We start from the raw sequence: 21,552 nt of genomic DNA, 5'->3' as shown, positions 1-21,552 counted from the left end.
CCACTAAATATTTAATTAAACATATGAAAGACCCCACGATAAAATTAAAAGGTTTAAGGAATAATAATATGTACACAATTAACCTAGTCAATTCCTCACTTAAGTGTCATTTGATACAAAAAAAGAAAACCTGGCTAAGACATAAAAGACTGTCCCATACTAACTTTAGAAACCTCACTAAATTAAGTGGACTGATTAAAAAACATTTTCAAGTTTAGGTCGGGTATTTTCAGATTTAGATCGGACATTTTCGGGTTCAGGTTGAGTATTTTTAGGTGGAAAATTTATAGGTCGAATTCTGATTGACCCAGGTTGACCTGAATTTAAGGTTTAGTGAGTTTTTTGGGGTTAAATCGAATTTTATTTTGAAAAATAAGATTTTTTTTATATATATTAATATTAATATGATAATGATAGAGTTTTGAGATAAAAGCGAAAAATTATATAGAAAATAATTAAAAAAACATTTTGAATCGAGTTTTTGGGTTATTCAGGTTGGGTTCGGGGTGATCAAATTAGTCTGGTTCAAGATCAGATTTAAAGATTTTGAATTGAATTGAGATTCTAGTTAGATTTTTTTTAAAAAAAAAATTAATTCAACCCAAATTCAATTCGACCCATTCAAATTGACACTCTTAGCTTAAATAAGGTAGCTCCCCCCTCATTTTTAAACCGGAAGCTACTTGTTTTTCAAGCAGGCGCTCCTCTTATTTTTCTTTTTTTTTTTAAAAAAAATTATTTTTAATTGAAATAAACTTTGTAATTTAAATTAAAAAATAAAAAAAAAATTTATTTACGTCTTTTATTGGATATAATGTAATTTGTTTTTTAATTATTAATTTTATTTAATTTATAATTTAAATCTTAATTATATATAAAATAAAATATAATGAAAAAATTTGGAATGCATCGAGAAGTTGGTTAGTAATAATTAAAAGATATGTGAGTATTTTCATTTTTTACGTGCCATTGATGTGTCGTTATTCAGGGAACTCTTCGAGACTTCCCTTGTTAATCTGACGCATCCCTCGCTGCAAAAGGTTGGAACCGCCAAGGCGCCAACCCAGCGGCCCCCTCATCTCGGTCCCACAAGTATGAGAGGGAGTAAATCACGGTGAATACGGGACCGGCTATGACATGGTGGTCTTAGGCATTTTAGCACGGACAGATATTGATGTTATCGCATATGCTGCCGCAGACCCTCGACCTCTCGACTCATGCTGCAAGAATTCATGTCATAACCGGTTGATCCCGCCCGTGGGGGCTAATCTGACGCATCCCTCGCGAGAAGGAGAGAGAGAGAGAGGGGAGTGTTTCGATTTCGTCGCCTCCGTTCAAATCCGATAATCGTCTTTCCGAAGCTGAGCCGCCAAAACCCTAGAGAGAGCGATGGCTGCTGTGTCAGATATCGGCCGTGCCTCTGCCCGCGATCCGCTTCCTTCCGACGCTTCCCCGGCGCCTCCCGCAAAGATCTCTCGATCCGTGCACCGCGCCCTCGGTGGCGGCGCAGGTTTGCCACCTTCTATCCGCACTTGTTCTAGCCCAGCCTAATGTTGCTTGTTTTCGATGTTGATATTTTCTGATTGCTCAATTTGTTATATTCGCGCAGTCGCCGATGTGCTTCTTTGGAGACGGAGGAACGTAGCGATTCTCGCCGTGTCCGGCTCTACAGCGGTATGGTTTTTCTTCGAGCGGGCGGGGTACAACATTTTGTCCGTCTTGGCGAACGCAGTCCTCCTCGTCGTAGTCATTCTCTTCTTTTGGGCCAAATCTGCCTTGCTCCTCAACAGGTTTGCTGTCTAATGATTTGATCTCTCTTTCAACGTCTACCTGTCTAATATCTCTGCTAAACTCTGTGAGTTCTTCTCATTTGTAGGCCTCTTCCGCCGCTTCCCAATCTCGAGGTTTCAGATGAGGTCGTCAATAAGGTTGCTGACAGAGCTAGGGTGTGGATCAACCGTGTCTTGGCTATAGGGCATGACATAACCATTCGGAGAGACAGAAAGGTTTTCCTTCAGGTGCTTATCCTGCATTCCTTTGCACCTGCCATGGTAATTTTATATGTTATTTATCTGACTCGAGCCTTTCTATGCTGATTTCTGTATTTACCATCTCAAAGGTCATATTGAGCCTGTGGGTTGTGTCCTGCATTGGAAGTTTGTTTAACTTCCTTACACTTGTCTACGTTGGTGAGTAAAGAAACACCTTATGCAGTTTGCCATTTTATTTGCATTCCCACGCTATCATATTTGACAGGACCAATTTACAGGAGTGCTTTTGGCTATCACGATTCCTGCTGTCTATGACAAGTATCAAGAGGATATTGATCAAAAGCTTAGTATGGCACTTGATGTCGTCTTGAAGCAGTATGAGAGCATCTTAAATGGAGGACAAGGGGGGTCAACCAAAGAAAAGAAGACCCAGTAACAAATTCGTAGTTTTACAGTGTCTTGGTTTTTATCATGCGGGTAATTGCAGTTGCCTTTAATATTTATCTTGTGCATTTTGTTACATTGTGTGTGTTTCCTGCACACTCAAAATTCAGTGTGGTCATTGAGTAAGTAGGATGCTGAACAGTAATATTTCAGCAGTAATTGTATGAACTTCAACTAATGCATTTTCAAATTGTAGGCACAAATAAGAAATAAATATTGCACCACATGTCAATGATATTTGACTCTTTGTGCTCTTCGGATGTTGGAACTACTTGCTCTTACTAGTGTGTTGATTGCATTCTAACTTTGTTGCTGACACAATATGCTTTTTGTATACAAGTAGCATGCATATCTGTCTTGAAGTGGACAATCTACTTTCCTTTGTCCTATTCCAGCTGATTGCACACATCTTTCAGCATTTGCCAATGCACAATAACCTAATCTTATCATTGGTGTGGGACAGGATATCTGCCTTTAGAAATCCCCACTCTTCAATATGTTGATGATACCTATTTTTAAATCAACTTTCTACCAGCTTCTCCAAAATTACTCTTATTTATGTACCTAGGGTCTTCTCTTGTGAGTGCTGAAGAGGTTGCTAGTAAGTTTGGTGGCAAACCAGATTACTTTCCTGTAAATACCTTGATCTTATTCTACCTATATGCTGGTTCAGTCATTTATGATTTATTGCAACTTATGCATTGAGCACCAACATGCCCTTGTTTAACTCATAGATGGATGTTGTCTCACAAGCACACTTTTATAGATTCCATCCTTCTATATGAGCATTCCTCTTACCAGATGGGCTATCACTAAAATTTATCATATTAGGTGAAGCTTCCTTTGTGCTAGTACTAATCATTTTATGATATTCAGTGCAAAATTGCCTTATAGTATGTTGTCCTAAAAACCAGAAGTGTCAATTTAAAGCCCGGATGGAAAAGGTTAAGGGTTGTGCTGGGTTGTCAGCCAACGTCAAACATAGACGAATGTTCTATGAATGGATCTATCAAACTATTGTTTTGTTGTAGTATGTTGTCCTAATCATGCTAAAGTTTTGGGCATCCATGAGCTCTTACTTCATAGCCTTGCTTGATAAATGCTGTTGGCCAATCTCTACTACCATGTATTTGTGTGCTTTCTTATTGTCTCTCTTTCCAAGAGAGCTAGATTGACTAGGAATCTTCCCTGTCAATACCTCCATGGGTCTGGATCTTAAGGCTATCCTGCCTGCATGAGGTTTATTTGTGAAACCTCTCATACCACATCTGCAATGGTGACTGGAGAGTTCACTTATTTTTTGCTTTGGAGATGTTGTAGCGAGGATTCTCTTCCTGAAGCATTTTCCATTCACCATAGTTGTTTTATCAAGGAGAAACTTCCCTGGTCTTTGATATGCTTCAGCTAGATTCTGTCATTAATTGCATCAAGGTTGTCAAATTTTGATTTGTATTGTGAATCCACTTTGTGGATTTGAATCATGAACCATAGGGTTCAATTGAAAACTCTAAAATAAGCTACAAAAGGTTCCTTGCATACCTAGCAAAAATTTAGACAGTGAAATATATGAAATAATAATGTATATCATGATATGGTTTATTGAGCATGCTATTCTTGGTTTATATCCAAAAGTACAATTATTTCACCTTGATTAAAAAATCAAAAAAATATTATCTGTTTTGTTACACTGATCATATAGTTACGGTTGATAAGCCTACATCTATCCAAGCCACTTATGTTGGCTGTGTGCACCTAATAATCAGGTTTGGTTATGGTTGGGTAGTTATGTATAATGGACAAATCTGATGTGGATTGGGTTTTTTGAGCTTGCTTAAAAATGAGGGTGCCTTTAGGCTAAGGTTTGATTAAAGAATAAGCTCCCAAAGGAGGTATTCTTCAAATTTGGTAGTACAAAAAAATGTGGGCAATCAACTGGTTGCCATCCTTAGTCATCCAGGACTTGCCTACTGCTATGCACTTCAAGCCTCAGTGGCATCAACTCGATTAAAGCGAGCGAATGACCATGGTACTACATAGAGAAAGAGGAAGATGACTTGGAGGTTGAAAACTTCTTAGCCATTATCTTATCCACACTCATTATCATCTTCAAATCTTAAAGAAGCAAGATTTGTTCTTCATATCATCATTAGGTGTTAATCGCACAATAATTGTCCACTTGAAGCTTCTCCATCATATTCCTGTTTTTTGAAATCTCCATTTCTATCTTGTTGCACAAAATGTCTTTTCTTTGCACACAATGAGTTGGTATAACTTTGGAATTGTTGATCAGTTGGGTTTATTTAGTTAGTTGAATTTAATTTTACAGGTCTTTTAGGGTTTCTTTCTTTCTTTTGAAATCATGTTCTACATTATTTGTATCTAGTCATAATGAATAGAATTGTAATGATTGTTTTAAGCTCTAATTCCTATTCCTGATGCACATCTTTTTCATCCAAACTGTATTACACTGGATGATACAAATTGTGACTCTTGTGGTTTTTACTGTTATAGTTATTATTGGCACACTGGAATATCCCATGCTATTCCTTCTTTTTTTTTTCTTGATAGGATTAGCATTCTCACCATGGTGCTTCTCCTGTTCAATTATCAATTTTGCGCGTCTGTCTAATTATCAATTAGGTGCCTACAATTCCATCTTAAAACAAAGACTTGTTTCAGTTATCTTTCTAATGGATTTTGATTGCTGCTGGGACCATATCTGAAGTTTCAGCTCTTTTCCATGTCCAAAGGAAAAAAAAAAAAAAATCAAACCACATAAGATAACAGTTTTGAGTTATATTTTCATCTTACTTTATTTTATAATGTTTTAAATTGTCTTCAATCATATTCACCACAAGTTATGTTTGCATTTTTCTTCTCAGATAACCCTTCTCAGCCACCAGAGTTCAGTTGCCTGTGCTCATGGGTAGTACTTCAGTGTTAATGATCCACAGGTTTGGAGGCTTGTGCATGGTGATGGGTCTTTGCTAGTCTGTGGCATGTGATAAACTGAAATGCCTGAAAGGCATGCATATTAAAATCTTGACTTTGTGCTATGCTTTCTATATGATATACTTGAATAATTTTTCTTGATGGTTATGTCAAGCATTCATGCTAATTGTTTTTTTCTTCTTGGTCGTGTTCATCCATGCCCACTCTACCGATGCCTTTTATCTTTTTATTCCCAGATCGTTGAGTTAGTGACTCAGGTAAGCTTTATCTATGATAATGCCAAGCTAACGCACGCCTGGTGGTTTGGGACTCGGGAGGGATATCATAGCATTTTGGACTCTTCCATGGTTAGACTTGACACTTGAGGCGCACAATAATGGCGTCCTGAACTAACAAAATCAACTGGAACTTGTCAAAGGTTGGACAGGCAAGGTTTGTTTTGTTGTCATTTCATTTGATTATACAGTGACTTACTGTTTAGTGGTAATTTAGTTGGCCCCCGAAATTAAAGATTCAGATCGTGTAGGTTGTGGCATTGTCGGTCCTCTTATGGTTTGATTTCATGCATGATGACACAGCCATTGATAAAAAAACGAAAATCAGGGCGTGCTATGGCAATTTGGCATGTTGTATTTAGACAGCCATCATATCTTTCCCACGAGTCAAGCAGAGCACGCTTGTTGGTTATCCTGTTCCCGGATCAGTGTCAGGCCTGTGGAGGCACTGAGATGGGAAGTGGTCGTCTGCAGAAGGCCAGGTTCCACTGTAGAGACGGTAGGTGCTTCTGCTTCCTTCCTCGCCCTACTCTTCCATTACATGCATGGAAGCCAGTTCACCCTACACAGCCGCACCCAATCCACTCATCATGAGGAAGACAGACACAGTAGTGATGGCTGGCTACTGTTCTTGAATCATAACTGCATGGGACGACGATCGAGACCCACCCTGCCCCAGCCCTGATGGAGCTCACGCAGGCCTTATGACTAACAACCTTCCCCTCTCTCATTTATGATCATTACTCACTCTAGCATAGTAGCATGCAATCACATATATACCAGGAGTCCATTATTTGACACTGAAGTAGGTGTATTTCCTCGTAGTGGCTCTTAAAGTTTGGCTGCAGTGCTCCTCGTTGGCTCAAAACCCGTGAACCGCATGGCTCTCCATTAATAATTGCCTAACATATTATATAACTTAGTTCATCAGATCATTAAATACGTCTAACCAAGATGGCCACGTATCTCACTATTGATCTTTTTTTTTCTTGTTTTTTTCAACGTGCTGTTTCGCCCATGTTAGTGATTGTTGGTTCATTAAAGGCAGGACCGTCAAATTATGACTGCCTGAGTATTGGTGTGACATCGACGCTTCGTAGTGATTAATTTTGGAAATAATTGATTGAGTTTTTTTTTTACCGATCATCGAGACAAATTAAAAAAATACTCAAGAAGGTTCATTCAAACAATCAATATTTTTAAGTCCGTTTTCTCTTATAATGCGTTACCGTTAAGATTTAAATTTGATATCACTTTGTGTAACGACCCGCCTCCTACTGACTAGGCTGCGAGGGCGATCGTTACAGTTATGCTATGCTGGACTATTAATGCGGAATGAAAACTGGCTAATTTAAAATTTTACTGAACTAAATGCTATAAAGTTTAACTTAGTGTTCTGGGTGTACCTAGAAGTTGTACACATGTTAGGGGAGGTGTTCACAACTGATAATAAACTTCGGATCGATTCACAGACCGATCTACTGATGCTGGCACGGTAGGAAACTCCGGATCGTTCAACCGACCGATCCATAAACCACACTGCGATACTGTACGCTGCTGGATCGGTCTGCCGACCGATCTAGCTGGTCCCTGATCGGTCAATGAGACTGATCAGTGGCTTACTGATCAGTCTGCTGACCGATCAGTGAACCATTTTTCGCGACCCAGCTCCTGATCGATCCACGGATCGATCAGGGAACGAACAGAAAGCTTCTGTTCACAAAACCAGGTCCCTGATCGGTCTACCGACCGATCAGAGACTCCCTGATCGGTCTGCCGACCGATCAGGGGTTTCTGATTTCGTATCATACCCCTGATATCAGCACTAATGCGTGTCAAAGTCATTACACAACACTATAAAAGCTAAGAGGAACATTCTACTAGGTAATGGCTAACATACTAAACATGATTTAGGCATAGAATACTAATTCATGGCATGTAAACATATGGAAACCAAAACTAACAAGGTTTTTAAACTGTTCTCTCGCTAACTAACAGAAACATAAGATAATGCTTGCTATAAGTACTAATGCATACTGAACACGTTCTAATGCATAATAAAATAAAATTAGATCCCTAGGATCTTTATTCCAGTTCCTTCCACACACATCTTGATCTGCATTGACCTCCAGCCTCCACTGTTAGTCCATTTTCCTTTTACCTGTATCTGCAGTATAAGGAAAATAGTATCTGTAAGCTAAAGAGCTTAGTAAGAAACCATCTACCTCACTAAAACATGCATACGATGCAAATATGATTTTAAATCATGCTGTTTGAAAGGATATGCTAAGTATACTGAATAACCTAAACATGGCATGACATATAAGCATACAATCATGGCATGACAACTAATCATATGAATCAATAAAGATAACTGAACTGAACATATAATAAGCTAAACTGTAGTTAAACTGATACTGAATTCCAACTCAACTAACATAACTAATTTGAGCTTTGAAAACTAATTCATAATAAGTGAAAATACATAATCATGTTATTTGGGCCCGACACGCGCATCCCTAACTAGACCGGGTTTGCAAGTCCCGAATTTAGTAGGGTTAACTAGGTTATCTAAACCTAGGGACGATTGTGGGAGTCCAACCCAATGGATATCTCGATCCAGTACAATAAAATACTGAATATAGCTAACTGTTTTAACTTGCTGTTTCTAGGTTATCTGAACCTAGAGCTAGGTTGTCTGAACCTAGAGGCGACTGTGGGAGCCCACCCATTGGACCGTGGTCTCATATAAGCTAAAATAAACTGATTTACTGATTTAAATGCTTCTAATGCATTTAACTGAGCTATTAAAATGTCTAATTTGCATTTTAACTTAACTAGCTATTTTATCGAACACCTAGTGTGCCCCAACTTTCCCCTCTATTAGGGAGATCACTTCTAGGCACCCGATAACGTCTAGGAACCCCCACCGAAGAGGGAATACGTGTCCGGCCCATCTAGAAGTACTCACTAAATCCCTAAATCTGCGAGGAGGGTCATATTCACCCTATGCGTCGATAAAACTGCATATAGTTAAACTAGTGCGTATAAAACCAAACGGAGCTACTTATACTGCAGGTGAGGGGTTTCTTACCTTGTGTGCTAGATTTCTTACAAATCTAATCGCTAGAAATTCCGGTGGAGACGACTTCTCGACGATTCGCTCGCGTCCACGTGCTTTACTCGCGGAGGGGAACGTCCTTGTGCTGAAATCGTCGCCGGAAGATGTCCTTGGGGCCCTAGGGAGAGAACCCTAGGTCTCCTTGTGGTTGGCGCCGAGAGAGGGAGGAGAGGGAGAGGTGTTCGGCGTGAGGGTTTGGAGGGGAAGAGGTTGCTGAACCAAATTAAAAATAAACCAAACCCCAACTTAAATTTCCTATTTATACCAAGTAATTAATTCAGCAAAACCAATTATAAATATAATTGATTCTCTTTCCTTTAATCATGGCCTTGCTGGGTTCACTGGTTACTAAGGCTAACTAAAGGTTTAGCGGACCCGAGAGGTTCCAGGTTCGATTCCCCCTTAAGCCATTTTACTTTTCTAATAGTTTTTGCTACTTCCGCTACTCGGAAAATTCCGGAAAAATATCTAATAATTCCAGAAAAATCATAGAATATTTCTAAAATAGTTTTGAGAATTTTCGGACGTTACACTTTGTTATAAGTTGAAAGATGCCATTTTACTTTTCTAATAGTTTTTGCTACTTCCGTTACTCGGAAAATTCCGGAAAAATATCTAATAATTCCAGAAAAATCATAGAATATTTCTAAAATAGTTTTGAGAATTTTCGGGCGTTACACTTTGTTATAAGTTGAAAGATCTATCTGTTACATCATTATTCCGGGATCATCGAAACCTTCCTTAACTCCTGTTATGTGGGGCTAAAGAAGACACGATATCATTTTCGATCATCAAACTTCATGGTTCTCTTGATTTCTTATATACGGTGAAAAGTGCAATTTGGGTGATCGTTCCATGCTAAACTGGAGGAATGGAGAAGAAATCTATGTAATTCTAAGGGGAAGAGCTAAAACATTTAACATGTTTGGTCTTCTTTGTTTTTTTATATCATGTATCCAGATTTTATAATTTTTTTTTTCTTTTTTTAATGATATCCGCGCATTGAAGCGCTATTTCTCTTTATGATGGTAATCAACGCACCACGAGATCCAGCCATCAAGGACAGGGCCAAAGGCTGAGGCGAAATCAACCTTAATTTTTTTTCAAAAAAAATGTAAGGGCATTTATATTGGATGCATTAATCGGATATTGTTATAGAAAAAGATGTTATAATACCCCTTCACGTAAATATATTTTTTAAATTTTATTTATTAAAAAATTATAATTTTTTAACATTATATTTTTAAAAACAGTAAGTTATTTTTTAAAAAAAAGTAAGATTATTATTAAAAAAAATAATAATAATTTAAATATTTTAAAATATATTTATTTAATATGATATAATTTTAAGATAATTGAGTGGAATGTGGATTTTTAAATAATGAATGTTAATGTTAAAAGAAATGTGAGTGAAAAAATATGTTGTTATATATGTGACAGTAGACCTCATATTTTTTAATGAGATGGTGGGTGTTATAATAGGAATAGGTTGTGGATACTCAAAGAGGTATATGTGTATAACAATACGAGGTGAAAGCGAGGTGAATAGGGGACAATAACGTGTCTACCTTCATTATAAAAAATATATATAGATTAGGGACGAAATTTTAGGATAAATATTTTTCAATCCTAAATTTGAAATAAATTTAGCAATAAAAAATCAATTCATCCTAAATTAGCAACAAATAAAATTTTATCACAAAATTCATTATAAATTTGGGATGAAATTTATTTTGCTTTCCAAATTATGCAACAAATAAAATATTCATTGTCGCTTTTGCAACGAAAATAAGATTCGTTACAAATTATACGATAAATTAATAATCTATGACGAATTAATAATTCATCGTAGAAGATTAATATTTTAAGAAAATCAAATATGAGATGAATCTAGAATTTGTCTTAGAATTGAGGACGAATTGTTGATTCGTCCCTAATTTTGGAATTAATATATTCATGTACACATATTTTTTAGGTACGCTGCAAACTATAAATACAAAAAGTCTATCCTCTTAAATTCAAGATCATTTAAACTAAAATCTAAAATATTTTCTATCCAATTAAATATTATTTATAATTGATCCATTAACATCGTCTATCTATAAATATGTAATATATATATAGAGATGATACATAATCTATTTTATTAGGTATAAAATATTTAAAATCAAGTAATTTAATGGGATATAATTATACAAGATTAAGTAAATTAGTGTAATTAGAGAATTGAAAATAAAATTGAAACTCTACATAGGATTTGACTTTAGGAAAATTTACCGTTAGATATCAGATTAAATATTAGAAAGAGAAATGATCCCAGGACTCAAGATCACACTCATTGGTCATTGGTACGATTCTGCTTTTGCCTTTTCATTATGAGATCCATTAATGGCTCGTGAAAGAACAATGGCTGCTTTTCCATCGCCAAGTCCCACAAAACTATGAAACCGCGCGCCTGTAAAATCGTCACCCGCGCTCAACAATCTTCAAAATCACAGCAAAGTTTAAACAAAGAAGCAAATAACTTTCTCGGGTTGGTTTAGTCCCTGGAGATTTTTGGAAGATGGGTCTGAGTCTGTTATTAAGGTCAAAGACTACACAAGTCCAGGCGAATCCTTCCAAGAAGAGAAAGTAAAATTTCTTATTGTGGCAAAAGGCAAAACACTCGCTCCCAGCGCCCCCGTCGTATCCGACCCAAGGTCATCACGAGGAAGGTAAATCATAGCATCCGAACGAGCATGTGAAGGACAGGATATAATACGGGGATAAGAGATTTATTCCCCAACTGCTCCGAGGATCAATCCTGCGACCTCTGCGACCTCTGCGACCTCATTGTGACAACACCCGCCACATACCTTCCAAGAAGAGAAAGTAAAATTTCTTATTGATCCATAGGCAAAACGTTAATCAGTGAATCTTAGTTTTTCTCCGTCTGTGTTGTCTGCTGGAGTGTTGCTAACGTTGCTGTTGCTTCTCTTTCGAGGAGGAGGAGGAGCCCACGAGTCGTAGGAGCTCTCACGACTGAAGCAGGAACCGATCACTCCGCTGGGACTTGGCGGCGACCGACAGGAGTGGAGATCAGAGGGAGAAAGCTTGCGCTTGTGGCCGATCATGCCGGTTTGAGATGTTTCCGAGATTACCTGGTGGCATTCTTCCACCTTTTCCTGTCGAGGGGTTGAATTTCTCGTCAGCAAATTAGCGTTAGGAGATCGTAAGAGAGAAAGGAGGAACCGGGGAGTAAAAAAAATCTCGCCTTGGGAGCTTTAAGGAGGGAAATGAGGCGGCGGGTCTCTTGGACTTCCGCCGCCGTGGCGCCTCCGTCGCTGGATTCCGTCGCCTGAAGCAATGCCGCTGCTGCCCACGCCGACGTCGGGTATCGGACCCATCTCCCATCTTCAATTGATTAGGACAGAAGTTGAGCAGATGGGAGATTGAGAATTCGATGCAATGATTGGATTTTTGGTGAGTACTTACCGGCCGTTGCAGACAGAAGAGTCGCTTCGCACCTCCTCAGCAGCGCGCGGATGCGGCGGACAGCGCCGGCGTCAGTTCCGGCGGATTTAGCCTTCGAATGGAGTCGAGGGAAGAAATGGTGGAGGAAGGAGAGGGGAGTGACGGGGTTCATCCTCCATCGGAGAGCGGAGAGCACCAGGAGCTCCATCCGCCGGACGGTCTTGGGCTCGAACACGAATCCGCCGTCTTCTGGGGTCTCAGGCATCTGGAGGTCGACGGAGAGAGGGACGCGCGTCTCCTCCACCTTCGCCGCCAACGAGAGGCACGCCACGGCCGCGAGTCGGCCCATCCACGGCTTGTCGTCCTGGAGGCGGAGCAGCTCCCCCCGGGCGTCGCAAGGCAGGAAGCACCGATCGAGGTAGTTCACGGCGAGAAGCGCAGTGAGGGCGGCGAAGCCGTGCCGCCGCGCGGCCCGCGCGACCCACTCCACCGCAACCTTCCTCGCCGATTGGAGGTAAGAAAAATCGCCGCCGTCGGGAAAGAGTTTCGGTAGAAACTCCCCTTCTTTGGACAAGAGAGAGCAGAGCAACTCCGCCCACTCCTCCTCGGACTCAACATCCGTCGCCGAGAGAAGGTGGCGCTCGGACTCACGGGGCGTCGAAAGAAGCGTCGCCGGCACAGATTGCTCGAATTCTTCTTCGCCAAACTCCTCCAAGTTCTCCTCTCGACAATAAAGCTGATCGAAGAGAGATAAAAGAGCCATTTTTGCGCCACCAAATGGGAGAAGAGATGGATCAATGTTCGATTCATAATACAAAATATCCCAAGCAAAAGAGTGGAAAGCAAATAAAGAGAAGAAGAGTCGTCTTCTTCATCCTTCTCTGCTCTCTCTCCCTTGTCTTTTTGTCTCTTTATCTTTCAGAACCCGTGCTGCCCTCTTTTTCCTTGAGGTGTGGTGGTGGCTCGAAGAAGAAGAGGCGAGCGAGATGGCTTTAATTGGTGGAGGAGAGTGGAGATTTCCCCATAACTGCGCTTCATAAGCTGGCATGTTTATTGTTCTTCTATCTACTTGTTAGTTTGTCTTTTTTTAGCTTCCTATTTATTTTAGTGCCTGCTTTTTGGCATCGTGTGTTTAATTCCTAAAACACTTTCCAATGATGAATAAACAAAGAATTTTCCTTTTCCCTGCCTGCATCCTGCGGCCTGCGTGGAGGGGAGGAACCCACCAAGTACAACGGCTGTATTTTATGAAAGAAAACGTATTTGATCCAGCAGTAGTAAGAATGGAGGTCCTGTACTACAAGAGGTCAATGACATGTGATGGTCAAATCTAAGATGTGCAGCCTAGAGGTCTGGCTGAGCGAAAATCCACTTGGTCGATCGGCCACAACAGCGCCCAAAGCGACGCGGAGATAGTTCGACCATAGGTCGGGTTTCTGACGCTCATGAGTCCACCTAGGAAAATTGAGGCGCTGGGCGGCCTGTTCGCTCGGACGAGTTACGAATCAACGAAGACATTCTCGTCCGAGTATGTGGCCGAGTGGCCTTCCAGCTCGGACCAATACACGTCCCCTCTCGAACAGCAATGGATCCCTGCATCTCTCCCGATCAAGCTAGTAACTGACAAAAGGAACAGAAGAGGACAAAGGGGACAACCGGTGATGTCCTTCTCGAGACATGTGTCGTCGACAAATAACATGGTTGGCAGCCGGACCGGACAGAGAATCGTACACTAGAAGTTTCCATTGTCATGTCAGAGATATGCTCAGACGGTTGAGGTATAGTGTCAGACGCACTTTTCTGACACGACCATTTTTAGGTATGCTTTGAGGAACGTACATGTTTCGAAAAGCGTGCACGTGCCTCCTGAGAGCTCTATATAAGGGCCCCCAATCTTCGACGAAGGTATGCATTCTCATCTATTGTAGCTTTTGGCCTTGTTAAGCTGTTTCAATTTTCTCTCGCCTGACTTGAGCATCGAAGGGCCGTCGCCGAAATCCCCTTCCCGGCTCAATTTTGTTGCAGGTTCACCGAAGACCACGTCATCCCGGAGTCTACATGAAGTCAGCAGAGAGTGTCACGCCTCCAGCATCCATCGATTCAACTCTCGGACAAAATCAGTATTATTTTCTATTGTATCCTTCTAATTTAAATTTTACTCGAATTGAACTGTCTAAAGTTAAACGACACAATCCAAATTTAATTTTATGTTGTTTAAATTTATTTAATAAGATAATCATCTTAAGCTAAGTCAAACCAAATAGAGGAGCCTATGAAATAACAAGAGTTCTAAAAGCTCTGCAAAAAAACTAAATGAATAAATAACAAAACAAAAAAGGTTATCAGAGTCACCTCTAGGATCAAAGCCAGCCAAAAATCACCCGACGACAAAGCTCATGTATAGCCCAGGCAGTCAGATGCATCAGCTCAAGAAACAACGTTTTGCAATGACAAAGCGGCCAACCGGTCAACTGGCGGCTGCTGCTGCTGCTGAGCTACATTTCTCAAAACTTCCATGGCTTCTGCTACTTTGGCACTTAATGCCTCAGGAGACTCCAGCAAATGCAGCACTTCAGTTTGATCCATCTCCAAGAGCATGCCAGTGACCTTGGCAGCATGGTCGTGTTCCAGCTGATCCACAAGTGGGTACAAGCTCTCACCCAGCATCTGTACATAATGAAAGAAATATAAATGGTTGAGGTTTCATGAAGAACTGATTGGTTTGCTTGGAAGATAAACAAAACAAAATTGTTATGGCTTACCGATCTCTGCTGCCCCGGTGAAGCATTTGTAAGAGCTGAAGTCAATTCTCCAATAGGAATAGGCTGTGAAATGCCTGCATCCCTCACGGGCATACCGCTTATGTCATATGGACGAGAGAGCATCCCTCCGCCCGTACCAGGAGCTTCTTGCATGTTGCGCCCAGGTGGATATCGATAGGGACGCCCACCCCTTGGAATCATCTGTAGCATCAAAAATGTTCGATATAATATGTTAAAAACAATGGGCAGTTTGCATTTTTTCAAAAAGTAACTAACCTGTTGCTGAATCATTGGTACAGGGTGTTGCTGAGTTTGATATACAGGGCCTGAAGGTCCACGCCTTCCTCCAGGGCGCTGGATTTGCTGGCCATGATGGACCATCGGCATATAGAAATTGGGGAAGGGCATCCCTCCAGGTCTCATCCCAGGAACAAGTTGTTGCTGGAAGGCAAATCCAGGCTGTGATGAAGTTTTATTTTGAACAAATTATACCTCTTTTATTTTGAACAAGTTTGATAAAGCATACGGAATAAATGAAATAAAAAGGAGAGAAAGTAAAATAAATCATTTATTTTAAACAGTTGGAAGAAACACAGTTTGATGTTGATTACGACGATGAAATCATTAATTATATAAAAATCTCTGCAAAAGATTATGAAATGCAGAACTGCATTATGGACATGTAGAATGAGCGGAGGAACCACATTAAATCCACTTATGACCACCAAATCAATTGTAAAACCTAAATTTTGGCACATGCCCAATAATTAAACTTTTTATATATCAACAAAATATGCAACCACATACAACAGCAAGCAAAGCAAACGTCAATAGTTAAAACTTTATTTCAAAAACTAGAAACCCTGGAGCCACTATTGCTAAATGAGAGCATTTAGTCCTAATATGATAAATCTTTTTTAAAATGGCTAAATTAGAAACATTTAGATTAAGATGGTAATTTTTTTAAAAAGACAATGGCTAACAGGAAAATTGTTTGGTTATACATATAATGATCAAAAGAAGTGGGAAAATTTTATTATGTCCCCTTTCCCAAGATTTAGAAAAAGCAAAGAAAACAAAAAAAAACATGTTAAGAATAACGATAGCAGAGGAATGTCTTCCAAATTCTTGATCACAATTGGGCAAATAAAAAAAATCTTCAAGATTTCAAATTAACATTTTCATCCTTGGAAGTTTTTCTTTCAATCATTTAAAAACCAGATTCTATAACTATAAAATCAGTAGTTAAAAAAATATTTGTCATAAAATAAATGAATTATCTATATCTGCTTGCCTGAGGAACAAGTGCAGCCGGTGGTTGACCATAGAAAAGTGGCTGCCCCAACCCAGGAGGAGGATATAATGGAATGTGTGGGGCAATTGAAGCTTGCATTGTCACTGGACGTACTTGTGAAAATTGAGCCTATAACCAACAGATAGTCATTGGTCAGAAAAGATATAGTTGAGGGGAATAAAATATTGAATACAATTATCACTTATCATGACATTTAACGACAATAAAAATTAAAACAAAATACTAATGCAGTAGTATTAAGATGCAAAGACCAAAAATTTGATTAATCCAAGAGATGAGGATGTCAAGGGAAACTGATAAAAGTAACTAAAGTTCTAACATCATTATAGAGAAATTCATATTGTAAAATGAGACAAAATTACAAGTCCTTTCCAAAGTTCAATCAATAAAAGATGTTACAAAGATAAGTGAGATAGTATTCCAGTCATCCACTTGAGTGGAGAAATGATAATAGACAGCTGAATTCCTGGCCATTTAACGCAAGAGGGAGAGTAGATGATAGAAAGTATTAAACAAAAGCTGCAACCCCTCTACCCAATAAAACCCATGAGTGTGTGTTACAAACAAAACAAGATCCATCTTTAGTTTGACCTATGGAGGGGATAGAGGAACGAGATGGCAATAGCCGTAGGAGAAAAAAATAAACGAGGGGCAACAAAATTAAGATTTCGTTAATAATTGAGAACAACTCTCTGCATCATCATATTTATCTTGTGGATTCCCCCTTAGAGGATCAAAGAAAGAAACCCTACAACTTGGAGAGTGTATTCGAATAGTAAGTTGGACATATTAAAAAATTGTCACCATTACAACAAACGTATTATTATTCTAGACATAACTAATTTAATATAAAATTTAGGCACAAGACTAGGTAGGCCTTTGACCATGTTACATCTAAGGTTTTAAGCTATAATAGCAAAATAGCTCTTTGCTACCTTGAAGGATTAAATGTCATTGTTCATGAAGTCAACACTGAATAGATAGGTTTTCAAAATCTGCTCTGAGAAAGCTAGATTGGAGCTCAAGGTTATTGATAGCAAAGTCTTATCACTTATATGCTCAAATAATAAAAACGGTTGGTCGAATCACAACATTTGAGAAACTACCTGCAATAGTGCTCTCCTGTCTTCCTTGCGTTGTGCAACTGCAACATAAAGTGGTTTACCGCTGACCATTTTTCCATTCATCTCAGATAGCTATTGTAGATTCACTCCAAAATCAGCAAAAAGTAAGACAACCAAAAAGCGAAGTAGCAACATAGTTAACTTACAGCTCGAGAACCATCTTCTTGAGACAGGAAAGCAACAAATCCAGATCCCTTGCTCTTACCAAAATTGTCACGCATGACCTATAAATCATCAGAGCACATAAGCAAGCAACAAAATATAGTGGAGCAGACAAACAACTAAAAGTTAACATAAAAGAACCTTGCAAGAGGTAATAGTGCCAAATCCAGCAAAGAGCTCTCTTAAGCTATCATCCCCAATGCTATCATGCAAATTCTTTACGTATAAGTTAACTCCTTGGAATGTTTCAGTATCCTTATGCTTGCTTTGTGCAAACCTCTCTTTAAGTTCTTGTTCTCTTTCAGATTTCTTTTGAGCTTTACCAACATACCATTCCTTATTATCAAATTTCTTCCCATTGAGCTCCTGAACTGCCTTAGCAGCTGCTTCAGGGTTCTCAAAGTTGACAAAGCCAAAGCATTTGGATTTTCCATCACCCTCCCTCATCACAATACAACTGGTGATCTTTCCATATTCACCGAAAACTTCCTGTAGGGTATCCTCTGTTACAGAGTCTGAGAGATTTTTTACAAATACATTATTAAATTTACAAGTGCTTGCAGCACCCTCCCTCTCCTGTTTAGGAACAAATGGCCCAACGAATACTTTCTTATCATTCATGAGCATGCCATTTAGCTTCTGGATTGCATTTTGTGCTGCCTCCTCTTGTTCAAACTGGACAAATCCATATCCTTTTGAAAGACCAGATGCATCTGTCGCAATCTTGCAAGACAGGATGTTACCAAAGACTGAAAATGTATCATGGAGTGCTTTGTTATCTATAGATTTGTCCAGATTCTATGAGAAAGAAGAAAAGAAAAGAAAAACAAAGTTAACAACAGCAATGCTAAAGGCAGGACAATTAACATTCAGTGCCCACATTCCTGATTATTTTAAGTATATTATCATACCTTGATAAAAATGTTCCCAGCCCCACTTTTGCGCAAGCTAGGGTCACGATTTGAATACATAATGCGAATAGTCTTTCCATTAAGAAGTGTAAAATTATAAACTTCAATCGCCTTTGCCGCTGCCAATGGAAACATAAGAATGTAAAGGATAATTAACATATATTGCTCCTCATACATCACTCAAACATAGTGACTAAACTGAAGCAGATGATATGTAGTATAATAAAGCACCATAATTAAAGTCAATCAACAAGGGTATCTAGTAGTATGACATTGTGGTAGAATTTTAGAAAACGCAACAAGCAAAAAATAAAGGAGAAAATTATTTTTTCATAATGAAGATAAATGAGCCCCCTATAATATAATTGAATATGATACATATATAAATAATACCAGTATCTAACGGTTCATTATGTTAATACGCCAGAAGGCCAAAAGCAAATATAAAGGAAAAGGAATATCTCTTAAAATATGATATTTGAAAAGATTAGGTTGTATTTGTATAGAAAAAGAATTTTCAATCTACCATTATTGATGAAATACTTGTTTGATAATAGTTCTTATTTTGGGGGACAATAAGCTGTCTTCGTCGTTAGAAAATTATTATATTTTGACTAAGAAGATTAAATATCATAGTTCAAACAATAGTTATGTAGGTTAAGATAATCAACAAGGTTCCCAACAAAAAAAAATGGAAAACATCGACAACACCAAAAATAGTGATGGGTAAGAACATCGGGTCAGAGAACAGAATAAACCAATTTAAGCATTTACAAATTACCTTTAATAAGGACACATAAATGCATCACATCAATAAATGGTAATGACCGAAGACGAAGATTGAGAAACAAACAACAACGAAACGAAAGCGAATGAAATAACTGGGAAAAAAAAAATTACCATCCACAGGATCGCTGAAATTCACGTAGGCGTAACCAAGTGAGCGACGAGTGCTGACATCGCGACACACCCGGACCGACACGACCGGCCCCATCTGGCTAAAAAAATCAAACAGATGCGCGTCCGTGACACCCAAATCCAGGTCGCCGACGTACAACGACGTCGAGGGGACACGGACCGCGCCGACTCCTGCCGCGGCCGCATCCGCGGGGCTAGAAACCACTGCGTGGGGCTGCATCTGGACTTGCGCCATATCTCGCTCTCCAACCAAATTAAGAACAAACGTTGCTCCTTCCCGGGTCCTCCGCGAAACCCTGGACGATCGAAACCACGACGACTACAACAAACGAGAAGATTCCGATTGATGGATCGGAGATCCGACGAACAAACTCTTTTTCCTTGTGTAATTTTCCTCGGGTGGTATATTTGCGGATGAAACGGATAGGCAGCCGCTTGCAACTGCACGTCTGCACCGCTCTGCGCCCTTTGGCGGCCTTTCGGAGCGGTTTAAATAGGCGGTTTTTTACAAACCCTAGCGGCTACGGTTTCGGACTTTCGGGTGCACGTATACGCGAAGTACCTTAACGGGCAACGCTGTGTGGGTCCGCCAACGGACTAGTTCTAACTTCTACGTGACCAAACGTTAGGGCATCTTAATGACTTTTTTTTTTTAATTTAAATAGTTCGAATATGTCATATAAAAATTTATTATCCTCTTTCCAATCTAAAAATCTTCTTATAATATTTTTTAAAAAATATTATATTAAATCATGTATCTTTATTTATTTTTTTTATTAATATCTTTATATCATTTTTATTTAATATTTTAATTAATTATGATGTTTAATTTAATTTATTTATAATTTATAATTAATTAACTTATACATTTTAATTTGATTAAATTTATATTTTAATTTAATATGTAATTAACTTATACATTTTAATTTAATTATAGTCATTTATATATTTTTCAAATTTATCTTGAATATATTTAATTTTTAATAGAAAAATACCACTTTAATAATTATTATTAACCATTTATCAAATAAAATATTATAATTCAATATTTCATAAAATAATTTTTTAAAATTATTTTTAAATGGTCAAAGATACAAAATTATGTTATCATTAACCATTGACTCCACTTAAAAAAAAAAAAATCAGATTTAAAAAATTACATCGGCTGAATTCAAAATCTCAAATCTAACCTATACAATCATAAGAGCCCAAATTATCTGATCCGTTTTTTCAAGGTCCCCTCTTGGTCTCCTCCATAATTGCGCTCAGATGACAGTTGAAATTTGACACAATTGATTATGATCCCTCTCTGTATTCACATTCCTACCTAAGTTATAATTTGGATCGGGGTAAGTAACCAAAAGCCGCTCAAAGGTCATCGGTGGTGGGCAAGAGGTCGGGTTGTCTTGCGCCGAGTGGGAACAACCTCAAGGTGGCTTTTGATCATCTACCCCGACTCAAACTATATAACTTAGGCAGGAATATAAATATAAAAATACAGTCAATTGCGACCGAATTACAACCATGATCCGATCACAATTACGAAGGATCTATTTCAAAACCAGACGAAAGGATTTAGCCTCCAATCATCAAGAGCTCAAATTATGTGATCCGTTTTTTCAACGTCCCCTCTTGGTCTCCTCCGTAATTACGCTTAGATGACAGCTGAAATCTGACACAATTGATTGTAATCCCTCTCCGTGTTCACATTCCTACTTAAGTTATAGTTTAGATCGGGGTAAGCGATCGAAGACCGCTCGGAGGTCATCGGTGGTGGGTAAGAGGTCGAGTTGTCTTGCGCCAAGTGGGGATAACCTCAAGGTGGCTTCTGACCGTCTACCCCGACTCAAATTATATAACCTAGGCAGGAATATAAATCTAGAAATACAGTCAATTGCGACCGAATTATAGTCATGATCCGATCACAATTACGAAGGATCCATTTCAAAAGCGGACGAAAGAATTTAACCTCCAATCATCAAAATTTTTTCAATTTTACAAACTTTGACTAAGCTTACCTTGGATATGCTGTTAGTGTTAGTGCAAGGCTGGCAAATGTCATAATTAAGCTTCGAAACTATGCCAATTTTACTTCTTAGTGACAAAATTATTCAAGACCATTTA

General features: G+C 38.8%; 3 protein-coding genes across 3 annotated transcripts; 1 reads left to right on the top strand and 2 right to left on the bottom strand.

The window, feature by feature from the left end:
• The first annotated feature begins 1,106 nt into the window (after nucleotides 1-1,106).
• Nucleotides 1,107-5,534, top strand: LOC122004952 (reticulon-like protein B11). Its single transcript, XM_042559824.1, has 6 exons — nucleotides 1,107-1,510; nucleotides 1,610-1,790; nucleotides 1,877-2,018; nucleotides 2,120-2,189; nucleotides 2,270-2,468; nucleotides 5,318-5,534. Exons 1-5 carry the CDS (start codon nucleotides 1,390-1,392, stop codon nucleotides 2,425-2,427), a joined length of 672 nt encoding a protein of 223 aa, XP_042415758.1. The 5' UTR covers nucleotides 1,107-1,389; the 3' UTR covers nucleotides 2,428-2,468; nucleotides 5,318-5,534.
• A 5,764-nt stretch (nucleotides 5,535-11,298) lies between these two features.
• LOC122004951 (cyclin-D3-2-like) lies at nucleotides 11,299-14,306 on the bottom strand. The gene is made up of 3 exons (XM_042559823.1): nucleotides 12,258-14,306; nucleotides 12,037-12,176; nucleotides 11,299-11,947 (listed from the first exon to the last, which is right to left on the bottom strand). Exons 1-3 carry the CDS (start codon nucleotides 12,997-12,999, stop codon nucleotides 11,687-11,689), a joined length of 1,143 nt encoding a protein of 380 aa, XP_042415757.1. The 5' UTR covers nucleotides 13,000-14,306; the 3' UTR covers nucleotides 11,299-11,686.
• Nucleotides 14,307-14,498: 192 nt separating this feature from the next.
• On the bottom strand, nucleotides 14,499-19,920 carry LOC122004949 (polyadenylate-binding protein 2-like). Its single transcript, XM_042559822.1, has 9 exons — nucleotides 19,411-19,920; nucleotides 18,511-18,629; nucleotides 17,741-18,397; nucleotides 17,584-17,661; nucleotides 17,420-17,509; nucleotides 16,293-16,421; nucleotides 15,275-15,457; nucleotides 14,999-15,199; nucleotides 14,499-14,903 (listed from the first exon to the last, which is right to left on the bottom strand). The coding sequence occupies exons 1-9, from the start codon at nucleotides 19,661-19,663 to the stop codon at nucleotides 14,664-14,666; spliced, it is 1,950 nt and encodes a 649-aa protein (XP_042415756.1). The 5' UTR covers nucleotides 19,664-19,920; the 3' UTR covers nucleotides 14,499-14,663.
• Between the last annotated feature and the right edge of the window lie 1,632 nt (nucleotides 19,921-21,552).

The sequence above is a fragment of the Zingiber officinale genome, chromosome 7B (genome assembly GCF_018446385.1).
Source record: "Zingiber officinale cultivar Zhangliang chromosome 7B, Zo_v1.1, whole genome shotgun sequence".
Taxonomy (NCBI): domain Eukaryota; kingdom Viridiplantae; phylum Streptophyta; class Magnoliopsida; order Zingiberales; family Zingiberaceae; genus Zingiber; species Zingiber officinale.
The sequence above is the reverse complement of the archived record's forward strand: the minus strand, read 5'-3'. Positions and strand labels throughout refer to the sequence as shown.